The following is a 12,218-nucleotide window of genomic DNA, read 5'->3' on the forward strand; positions in this document are numbered from 1 at the left end:
AAATATATATAATATATCTATATTTAGACATAGATAGATGATAGAGATATAAAGACATATGGATGGATGGATGGATAATTGATGGATGGATGGATGGATGGATGGAGAGACAGACAGATAGACAGAGAAAGATACAGAGGCCGAGACAGAGGGAGGGAATCGTTATCTCTTTCAAATACTTGCCCTCTATGACAAGGCATCTAAATAAAAACAGTGTCAGGAAGCTACTTAGAGAATAACATGCAACTTTACATTTATTACAATGAAAGTAATTTCCAAAGTATCAGCTATGTAGAGAAAGAGAATGTATACAGCTTAGTCTATCATAATGTCCGACATGGAATGACTTTTGCTATGAATTCCCCTCTGTTTTACCTCCCTCCATTACAGATTATTCTTTGATTAAGCTATCTTCTTTCTGGCTGCACCTCAGAAGCAAATGAAATTAGAATGTAAGCTATTCGAGGGCAAGGATCATATTTTGTCTTTCATTTCTCCAGTGTTTGATATCGTTCATGGCATATAGTAGGCACTTAATAATCTGTGACTGACTTTATGATTGCCTCCTTTACTCTTTTCCTGCGTAGTTTCTTCTACCCTCTATTTTATTTGCCCTCAGTCTATCATTTCAGCAGGCAATCTTGCTTAGTAACCCCCAGAAGTAAAAAGCATTGCTGAGTATTCTGGAAAACAATGAGGAATTATATTCAGAAAGCTATTAAACTGTCTTTGATCTATCAGTAGCATTACCAGAGATGAAAGAAAGATCAAAAGGACCCATATGTACAAAAATATTTATAGCATCTCTTTTAGTCATGGTAAAGAATTAGAAACTGAAAGGCCTGTTCAACAATTTGGGAATGGCTAAGCAAGTTGTGGTATATAAAAGTGATGGAATACTATTGCTCTATAAGAATCAATAAAGGAGATTAAGGAAAAACTTGGGAAGGTTTGTGCTAACTGATGCAAAATGAAGTGAGCAGAACCAGAAGAATAATTTTTTTTAAGATTAAAGTGTTTATATTTCTATATGGCAAGAAAATATTTGTAATTCTTTTTTATTATCATTATAGCTTTTTATTTACAAGATATATGCATGGGTAATTTTACAACACTGACAATTACCAAGCCTTTTGTTCCAATTTTCCCCTCCTTCCCCCACCCCCTCCCCTAGATGGCAGGTAGACCAATACATGTTACATATGTTAAAGTATAAATTAAATATAATATATGTATACATGTCCAAACAGTTATTTTGCTTTACAAAAAGAATTGGACTTTGAAATAGTGTACCATTAGCCTATGAAGGAAATCAAAAATGCAGGAGGACAAAAATAGGGGTATTGGGAATTCTACATAGTAGTTCATAGTCATCTCCCAGAGTTCTTTCACCGGGCATAACTGGTTCAGTTCATTACTGCTCTATTGGAACTGATTTGGTTCATCTCATTGTTGGAGAGGGCCTCGTCCATCAGAATATATCCTCATACAGTATTATTGTTGAAGTGTGTAATGACTTCCTGGTTCTGCTCATTTCACTCAGCATCAGTTCATGTAAGTCTCTCCAGACCTCAGAAGAGTAATTTAAAAATCAACAATATCATTAAGACAAACTTTGAAAAATTTGTGAACCAACCACAATTCCAGAGGATTCATGATGAACGAGCTACCTACATCCAGTAGAGAGGCAGAGTCAAGAGTCACTGAGGCATATATATGTATATTTATATATAAGTATATGTATATATAAGTGTATGTATATATATATATATATAAATATAAATATATATACTTATATATACATAAACATGGTTAATACATTTGAATAATGAATTTGTTTTGCTTAATTATACATGTTTATGATGTATCTTATTTTTTAGCTTTCTCAAGTGTGGAGGACAGGGAGGTGGGAGGAAGGGATTACAGTGATGAATATAAAATAAAATTGAATTTTTAAAAGAAGGGTACAGAAAAAAAATTGAAGTTTATCAGAATGCCATATTTATATTCAAGTATTAACTCCACTCTTTCAGGAATTCAACAGCCAGAATATTGTCTACCCTCTTGAAATTAAGCAGTAAAGGCCCGCCTCTCTCCAAAAACCATATCTATTAGCTGCACCTTCCAGAAATGGGGCGTGGGAGGAGAAATCACAATAAAGTGGGAAAGTGGGTGCTAGGGGTTATAGGGATCCAGTGTTCAGGAAGAAGACAGTGAGACTGGGCATTCGGATAACAATGGGATGCGCCACAGAGGCATCTCATAAGGGAGAAAGTGCCATCCATTTCTGAGAGCAGTATCCATGTGAGTCAGTGACTGGTCAGCAAAACAAACAAAAATAAAGGCATAGAGCATTTTCCCGTTCATACATTTGTGGCTAAATGTATCTAAAGCTTCTTGTCCCTTTTTCCAGGTTGATGCCCATGGTAACATTCTTCTTAGCACCCTGGAAATAAGGAACGAAGCCAGTGGTTCAGAAGTGCTTACAAGTGCTAGTGACCCCAAAGCTACCATGTATTCCTACGACAGTGCAAGCATCCAGTACCGGAGGCCCCCCACCAGCAGAGAGATCTATGGCCGGAGCGCTTTGGACCGGCACGCCCTTCACAACAAAGGGCGTATCCGGAGACGGGCATCACAGCTTAAGGTCAAGATCCCGGATTTGACTGATGTGAATTCTATAGACAAGTGGTCAAGGATGTTTTTTCCAGTCACTTTTTCTCTTTTTAATGTTGTCTATTGGCTTTACTATGTGCACTAAATTCTGTAATGATAACATAATTTAGATCATTATCTTCCTCTATTGTTTTTTTTTTTCTAATCTCACAGGTCTCTAGCAGCTATACTGCTATATTTTTAAGGTAAGATATTCAGCCATCTACTTGGTTTTTAGTTCCTACATATCAGTTTTATTACTGTATCATGTTTACTTCAAATGAGAACAATATTTCCCCCCTGGTACATTTTGGTCGGGATTATTAGCTGTTTGGGAGCAGCTTTGAAACAATCACTATTTATCACCATGTTTACCCAAAAAAAAAAAAAAAAAAAAAAAAAAAAAGACAACAGAGAGATCTAGGGGGCAACTTTCCCTAATATCTCTCAATTTCACGTTTTTTTTTCTTTTTTTTTTAAAAAGAGTGAAAAGAAAATCTTGTTCTTTTCCTGTACTGCTTCCTGGTGATCTGTAACATCATGCTGCCAAAAAAAAAAAAAAAAAAATTCTAATGTTTCATAACAAGCCATTGACAAGTTACAGATTCTCAGGAATTCTCTGTTCCCTCCACCCCACAACAGAGGGAAAATAAGGAATCCCAAAGAGTGAGAAAGATTCTCCCACCCACCCTCTCCCAGAATCTACTTTATACTGAGTGTGAAGTGTTTCCTAAAATGTGGGGTGGAGAGTAGAGGAGGTGGGGGTGGACAGAGATGTCAGCAATTTGCCTTTAACTGTGCTTTGTCCCAAGTGTGTATCAAGGTCCTGCAATTCCCTGCTTAAATGATGTGCTATACCTTTAAGCCAGATCCTCTGGAAAGGACTCATTTCTAGGACTGTCAGGCAAAATGTAAATTAACTTTAGAACCAAGCTTGTTTGTTATTGTGAACATCTTTTCCTCCTCTGACTTAGAAAATTTTGTGGCATTGTGCCATTTTTCTAAAGACTATTTCAACTGAAAAGTCCTTGCCTCATATCATTCAGCCCTTCCTGTTGGTATTCCTTGATGCTCTTTTATCATATTATAAAGTTCCTTGCTCCAAACGAAAGAGAAACATGAAAAGACAGAGACGGAGACACAAAGAGATAGAGAAACACATAGAGACACACAGGAATGCAGAACGACACCTAAAGAAGCAGATAGAGATGGGGAAGGGGCGGAGAGGGAGAGAGAGAGAGAGAGAGAGAGAGAGAGAGAGAGAGAGAGAGAGAGAGAGAGAGAGAGAGAGAGAGAGAGAGAGAGAGAGAGAGAAAGAAAGCCAATATTTTATGGAGAAACTATTTTCTCCTGTCCGTAGGGGAGGCAAGCTGTATATGCCAATATAATATGAAAAAGTAGGTATTTCAAGAAGCTTTATCTAAATCAGGCTCTGGTTACAGGACGCAGAGGGATCAGCTCAGAGTTCTAAAGCAGTTGGCTGGCGAAGGTCATTTATGATCATCAGAGCATTAGCTTTCTGCTGGTTTGCTAAAATAAATGTAAATATTCTACATGTGTTCCAGCGTATGAATTGGAAAATGAATACTCTGGGAAAGTCCCGAGAAAACCAAAAGGATTATTCTCCTATTCTATCGAGAACCTATTTCCATTTTTAAAAGATCTCAATGAAGCATGGTTAATTTTAAGGGGAAAAAATAATCATTGGGCCAATCAAAAATGTCCTTCTAGATACAGGAAGGTATCGCTTCAATTCTGCCTCTACATTGGAGGAAGGGACCTTCTCCTCTTCTCCTTTGTCCCCAATTCCTCCGCATGCCTCTGCCTCCTTCTGATACCTAATTGGAAGAGAGATGCCCACTACTTGCCAAGGACCAGAAGGAGTTTTCTTAGCTACCCCTGCCTCCTTCCCCTTTCTCTCTCTCTCTCTCTTCTTGCCTCCAACTTTTCGGAGCCCAACCACTCATACATGTGGGCTTCTTTCTCTCCCTCTTCCTCATGTCCTACACACAGTGGTATGTACAGGTGTTGTTAAACATTCTTACTTACCCTTAGTTCATGTCCAACCCTGGGAGAATCAAGACTGAACATTATTGAAAGAATAAATACTGAGCCTTCAAACAGTCATTTTAATCATGTGTTTTAAAATGGCCATAACCTATTAAATTGCTTAACTGACAGAAGGAGGTGGGAGAGGGAAAAAACAAACAAAACAAAACAAAAGGAAAATGCTGTAGGCTACCCATGTCCCACGAGATAGCTAAGTTTCCCAAACATTGAAGTAGATTCTCCCAGTGTAGATTCTCACTGATGTTAGTGCACATTCATTCCTTTGCATTCGTGTTACTTTGACCATAATATTACACATGATGTGCATTACACTTACCAGCTTTAGGAGGTGGATACTCAGGTAAAAACATGCATAGGGCTGGGACTACCTGGGAGAGCTTTGCCTCCATTCTCTTTTGCCAAATAGGAATAGGAGACTAGCTGGTCACGCGGCTGGTGGAATGAGGCAAAATGTTCTTATGGTTCCAACCTTCCTAATGCTTTATCCTGGGAAATAGGAGAAAGAACTATGTCATGTGCAAAATGACACTGGTTCATGGGTCCAAGAGTGGGATTTTCTTACATGAACATCATGTATGATACTTGGAAATATTCTCAATTATATTCCATCTTTCTGAAGTCGGTGTCTATTGTATAACATCGATTTGAGAAGCTTAACGACAACTTGCCAAATGAAGAAATATATTTCTATTGCCAGACAGAAAGAATTTCCAAGATATCTTCTAATGATGTCTATTCCTTAGCATCTTACCAAAGGGTGATATTCCACTGTCTTTTCTAAACCAAGTATAATCAAAACAAAACAAAAAAAAAAGCATTTGTTTTTGGTCCACTTTGGTTCAGTTGGCAATTGTGGTGATAGGAATGATAGGATAAAACATCTCAAGAAAAATCTCGCCAAGATAAAAGTCTAAGCGGAGTGTGGAATAATACCTTAGCGGCCTCTAGCCAGGCAGATGTAAATGCTCATGTAAATTCTGTATATAGTTCATTGAAATGTTCTGTCATCTTCTGTTGTGTGTGGTTGACCATGGCTTTGAATGGATGCTTAAAAACCCTGACACCTATAAATAACATTCACATGTTCTGACGGCTGCTTCCAGTGCTAGCCCGCTTTGTCACCATTCGGGCCCAAACCAGAATCTTTCAGCTCTTGTTCATTCTCAGCCATTTTCTGGTGCAGTTCTGTGACCCTGCTGCAAGTCATCGCAAGGTCCATTTGTTCAGTGCCTCCTCCCTCCCCCTCTCCCGCCCGCTGGGGCAGTGGCTGTTGAGTATGTCTAATGGAGATGGGGGAATCAGCAACACCAGCAGAACCTGCTAGGCCTGCCAGCCGCTGCTGCTGCTGCCTCATGGGAAGTGGAGAGCGAAACCCCGGAGAGTTTCTTTCATGGCTATTTGTTTATCCAGATCTCAATTATCAGTGCTTACTAAAGGGGGTCAGGGATAGAATGAAAACTGAAATCGACAAATACTCCAAAGCCTCCAAAGCCTCGTTTTTTGCCAAATCCTTGGGTTTCCATTGTTCTCATCACCTAATTTCCATTTTTTTCCATCCAATTTACTAATGAGGAGCCAAAAGACCAGCTTTTAGTTTTCTAAAATGTTTTGGGTTTTCTTCCCATTTTTACAAAAGTTTCACTAGGATTGATAATAAAAGGTCAAAGAGAGGAAAAAAGGGATGAGAAGCAAAGGACATGAAACCCACACAGATCCAAAGGAATCCACAAACTAGATAATCCGCTCATGAGAAAATGTGGATAATAGGTTATCTGTGGTCCTATAATTAATCATTTGAGGCCATCCAAGCCCCATTGGAGACACCTGTTCCAAAGAAATGCACTATTTGAATGTATCATGGGAAAAGCGATGGATTTGGAGATAGAAGATGAGTTCAAATCTAGAGTTTACTATGAACTAAAGCATAACCTTGTGAAAGACTTCCTCAAGTGGGGATCAGTTTCCTTCTCTGTAAAATAAAGGGGTTGGATGATATCCTAAGCTTCTACCCAATTCTCATATCCAGTTACATCTCTGTCATCAAAAGTTTTTGTTTTTGTTTTTTTTTGTTTTTGTTTTTGTTTTTTGGGTTTTTTTTTTTTTTTTTGGCATGTAAAGGAAAGATTTAGAGGAACACATCTTGACTCTACCTTGATGAGAACATATAACAGGAACTCAGTTTGACTGCCAGTGTGTACAATCCAAAAACTGCTTAGAAGCATAGATTTTTCTAGGTATTCAAAAATTAAAATTCAATACCATAATCATCATGGGCTATGAAAAAGCTAAGTCTTAAAGTTAAATTGGCTTTTTCCTTCTTCTTCAGTTTTCCAATCCAAAGGTTTTTCACATCCAAAGAAGGAACTTGTGGCTGTTCCTGGTCTACCTGCTCTCCCCAACAGATATTTATCTTCATCCTAGAATAATAAAATCTAATGGTCCGGTTTAGCAGGACAATTATACTCACAAACTCTGCTTGCTTTTTCTGCCATAGTGACAATCAAAACGAAACTTCCAAATAACAGTGTATTTGTCTCAGGTAGACATGGTCACAAGATCGAACCATCGAACCACAGAAAGCTAGAGTACCCATGGTCATTGCGGGTTCACACCCCACTCTTGTATGAGGGGTATATAAGCAGGAGCATTTCGTAATAGCCCACTTCTCATTCCCATGCTAAGAAAGCAGTAAAGGGAGGAGGGAGGTATATTTTCAGGCATGGCTATTTTCTGAATGCCAATTATTGAAATTTCAAATTATATATGCACATTTAATCTGCTTGGCTTCTACACAGCATTTCCTTTCTGAGATCATTTTCCCTGCGCCAGTTCCTTGTCTGGAATTTGTTTCATTTTGCCTCAGGTAACATGATTGGAAAGACTTTTTCTCTAAGAGGATTTTTTTTTTCTTTCTTTCTCATTCCCAACTTTCCCAACACATCTTGAAAACTCAGCCCATAAGCACCTCTACTTCCTCAGTCTTGGATATCTCCTTGGATGTCATTGTCTTCATTCACAAAAATGGCTTTGAAAAAACTATCCTCAGATTCCTGCCTCAGTTGCCTTATTCTCTAAGTAGCTACTTTTCAAACCTTTGGGGGTGGCTTGCAGGACTACATTAGTCATCACCACTGCCATTCTTCTCTACATTATTTCTGTGTATTTCTACATACGTGAGGAGTGCCCACCTCCTGGAATAGCTGAGTGTGTTAAGAAATCTATTTTAGTCCCGTTCCAAACTGAGCGAGAATAGCCTTGCTTATCCTCAACTAATTCCAAAGGAATTATACCACCACCACACAAAGATCTCCCCCCTTTCTCTAACTCTATGGATTCTCTCTCAACCTCACCTTAAATTTGCAATTTCATATATGTAAATAGTACTGTGAAATAACCCCATATCTGCCGATGACTTAATTATGACTAATTTTGGTCTGATTAATTTACTTTCTCTTTTAATCCTTCAAAAATGGTACACCTTCCTGCCACTAAATGTTTTCTCTTTTCCCTAATATTAATACCTAATATTAATTTTAATCTTGTCCTTGACAGATAGCGAGACCTATGTTCTATCCCATGTCCTTTCCCCAACCTTCTTATCAAGTCACAAACAAATATGAGTAACACGTTTATAAAAAGTTAAATAACTGCACAACTTAAATGGGAGGTCATATGTTGAAGGAAAAGTACTGGAGCAGGAATTAAGAAAACTGCAATCTGCTTTGAGATCTGCCACTAAATACATTTTTATCTAGACTCAAACCCAATGCTCCTCACGTGTGAATTGAAGGGACAGCAAAAGATGATCTCCAGTCCAGTAATTTGATAAAATCTCTAAATCCTTGATAGTAGTATAGGAAGAGAAGCAGAATGATATACTAGAAAGGACTCCAAAGATCTGTGTTTGAATCTTGGCTTTAACTGTGAGTCCTTGGGAGCAGTTCTTCAATTTCTCTAGATTTGTTTGCTCACCTGAAAAATAAGGAGGGAGGAGCCAAATGACTGGTCATTAGAATCATGGACTTTCAGACTTCGTAGATTAAAGAAAACTGGATCCAAACTCTTATTTATTCTTTTTCAGATGAAGAAACCTAGGTTTTGAGAAATTAAATGATTTACCCAAAGTCACACAGCTAATAAATTTGTAAGCCGGGAGTTGGACCAGAGTGTTCAGATTCGAAACCCAATGGGATTTTCATTACAACACAACACCCAACATCTAAACAATTTCCTAATTTGTTGACATTTCTATTTTTTCAAGCCTCAATATTTTTTCCATGTACCATAACTTTAACAAATATAGAAGTTTTTTAGTTCTGTTTGTACTATTCTGACCGAAAATTTCTTTATATCTTTTCCTGACCCTTTGACCACTCATCTTAATAAATTTAGTTTATTTCAGCAGGTATTTCTTAAAGTACCCAATGTGTATAAGGTACTAAATAAGGTTCTAGAAATCCAAATTTAGGAGTGGGGAGACAAGGGGATGACAATCCTTATTCTTCAAGGACCATACATCCTTCCAAATAGAGTCTATAAAAAGGAGTTGCATATAATAAATCTGAAAAAGTAAGTTGGATTCAGATGTGAAGAGACTTAAATGCCATTCCTAATGACAACAGGGACCTAGTAGATATTTTTGAACAAGGGGGTAACATGGTCAGAACAGTGCATTAGGAAGACTATTTTTAAAAAGGAAGATGGTAGGATGAATAGACTGAACAAAAGAGCTCATTTGTATTGGACTACTAGAATAGTCCAAGGAAGAGATGATGTTAGAATTCTAAAGTAGTATAGTGCCCATATAAATAAAGAAAAGGATGTACAGGAGAGATATAGTCAAGATAGAATCCACAGAAATTGGCAACTGATTGGATATGGAGGGGTGAGGAGGGCAGAAGAACTGAAATTTTTAGAAACTATGAATTTAGATGATTGGTTTCCAATTCAACAGAAATAGGGCCCTTGGAGGAGAGACAAGTAAAGAGGTTAGTCTTAGAAATGGGAAGAGCTATTTCTTTCTCTGAAATTAAGGCAAAGAATAGGACATTGAAAATACAGAGGCAGTAAGGTGTAGATATAGGGAAAATGAAAGTTCATGAGAAATAGCCTTAGTTTTCTCGGAGCAGAAAGTGATATCTTCTTGGGGTGCTAAGGGAAGAATAGGGGCCACAAGTTGGAAATAGTCACTTCTGGGTATGTGATAAAGAAACAGTGGGGAAGTATAAAAGCATTGCAATTTGGCAATGATTCAGTTTAAACTCTGTAAGAGATCTTATGATTCAGAACTGGAAGGGATTTCAGATAAAAAACCTGTCTTCTAATTAACTGTATCCTACAGAGTAATAGTCTATAAATGTTGACTCCTGTTTACATAAATGGGTGTTAGCCATCCCAGAATATACTGATAATAGTTCTTTTGAAGAACAAGAAGAAGGGAAAGGTGACTTGGATATTGCCCTTTGTTTGTTAGAAAATCAGAGGTTGCTTTCTAAATAATTTGCATGGATGGATATATGCAAAGAAGTGGCTAGACTGCCTTGTTGAGTCCCCTAACAGCTGATATCTCAGATACCACATGCCCTCCTAGATGAATTTTATTCTATTTTTTTCCTCCCTAGTCAATGTTATTTTTTTGGTCAACCAAATCCCCTCTTCATAGATTACCTGCTGAAAAAAGTTGTGATTGAACTATGAATAATTTATGGCATAAAGTGACCCCAATCCAAATCCTAAGGAGATCACATCAGTGGACAGATATCTTCTGCTAACTACAATGATTTTCAAGGAATAATTAATTATATGTCCTAAAAACTATCCAAGAAGCCATTTGGTCCTTGCTACAACTGACCATTTCTAAGACTTCATCTAGAAGTTTTATGATAAAAATTATTTTTCATGTATCCCTTTTATTTTGTATCCCTTCCTGTTTTCTTGTCACTTAAATTACTTATTCATGTTTTAAAATAATCATTGGACCCTTTAATGATTTTCCCTTAGTTTGACAGATTTTAATTATTTCTGTTATTTCCCACTTACAATCCTTCTAGGTACAATATATGCCCTCTTTTCCAATATTCTAATCAAATCAACTCATTTTAACTTGCTTCTTACATCTGGATGCAGCTGGAATCATCTATGAATATACTGCAGCAATATCCTTAAAGCCCTCCCAATAAGTCCCTTTGTTCATTTTCTCTAAGCTCATTGGAGAATAGAATTATATATGTGTGATTGTTCAGATTTGGAAACCTTAGTATTCATTCAATTCAGTGAGATTACCCCAGTATTCTCAGTCACACATGCACACATAAACATACATTTACTGTAATTATATGTTGCATAATCTGTTCTTTTATAGAGAATTCATATTATTTACAAACAACCCAACTGCTAGAAACCATCATGTGACAATTACAAAAATAAAGTGTTATTTATATATCCAAATATCAAATTTTTAAAGTCAAAATTTTCTGAACTTTTTGTAATAAATGAAACACATTCTCCTCCTTTGCTTTTGGATGACTAGGTAGCATTTGGAGGTGCCCTGATGGAAGGCTAAAAACCAATGTGAAGCCAAATATTGTGTTTTAGGGCTCAGTAGCAAAGTAAAATAGCAAGTTTAGGCAATGATTTTTTTTTAAAGAAAAAAAAATCTATTGTTGATGAGGGCTAAGAAACGTGCGGAAGTAAAGATGGACTGAAAATTTCTATTACGGTTATCTATATTGAACTCACCGAGATTTCGTTCTTCCCTTGACTCTGTCTGATCAGATGCAACAGCCTGATGCAATGGGCCTTTATAAAAGACTCTACGAATTATGAAGGCAGGGTTAATCTGTTTTGTTAACTAACAAACTAGATATCAGAGCACCCTTCTGGAGTCTCATCTAACAGTGAGCTAAGTATCTCTGAAGATTCATCTAACAAATAAGTAAAGGAAATTTCTTGTACTAGATTCCCTATGAAGACTACAGTACTTCACTAACATGGTGTCCTGTTATAAAGAACTGGGTTTTCCTAAAGCACGGGCCACCCTTTTTGAACAAAGATAGATCCACTGATGCCTTTTAGGCACAATCATAACTTGCGATCCTTATGCAAGGGGCAAGCATCACGAAATGCACAAAGATGAATTCAGTTGAAGTAAGGGCACATGGTGGAAATGGGAAGACATCCTAGACCAGGCCCTTTGGAGGAGGAAGAGAAAGAGAGCCCCAAATCCAGTAGGGTCTACCTTCCAAAAGAGAACCAGTGCTTTGAGCACCTCCCAAATTCTAGTATCCTAGAGCAAAGCCCCCAATTACTCCTCGTTATGACTCTGTTGTCAGAAAACATTCCATTTCTGCTAAAACTCGCCAAATATTTTTAGAATGTTAGATATTCTGATTTCTTGTGTTTTAAAAACCTCCAACTAATCAATTTGCTGAACAATTTAAAGTATCCTCTCAGCAGTTGAGTAAGTCCATTCCTAAAGAGCTAATTCTTAATCA

The 12,218-nt window shown here is 37.4% G+C and overlaps 2 protein-coding genes across 2 annotated transcripts in view; both read left to right on the forward strand.

Moving 5' to 3' along the window:
- GABRB1 (gamma-aminobutyric acid type A receptor subunit beta1) overlaps nt 1–2,791 on the forward strand; it is a 388,600-nt gene extending 385,809 nt beyond the window's left edge. Inside the window, exon 9 of the mRNA XM_074276277.1 lies at nt 2,414–2,791. Coding sequence (XP_074132378.1) covers nt 2,414–2,761 — 348 coding nt within the window. The 3' untranslated portion in view covers nt 2,762–2,791. The remainder of the gene's footprint in view (nt 1–2,413) is intronic.
- Nucleotides 1,900–12,218, forward strand: part of ATP10D (ATPase phospholipid transporting 10D (putative)) — a 148,034-nt gene continuing 137,715 nt past the window's right edge. Inside the window, exon 1 of the mRNA XM_074276276.1 lies at nt 1,900–1,925. The gene's annotated coding sequence lies outside the window, so the exon portion shown is untranslated. The remainder of the gene's footprint in view (nt 1,926–12,218) is intronic.

This window comes from Sminthopsis crassicaudata, chromosome 6 (genome assembly GCF_048593235.1).
Source record: "Sminthopsis crassicaudata isolate SCR6 chromosome 6, ASM4859323v1, whole genome shotgun sequence".
Lineage (NCBI taxonomy): Eukaryota > Metazoa > Chordata > Mammalia > Dasyuromorphia > Dasyuridae > Sminthopsis > Sminthopsis crassicaudata.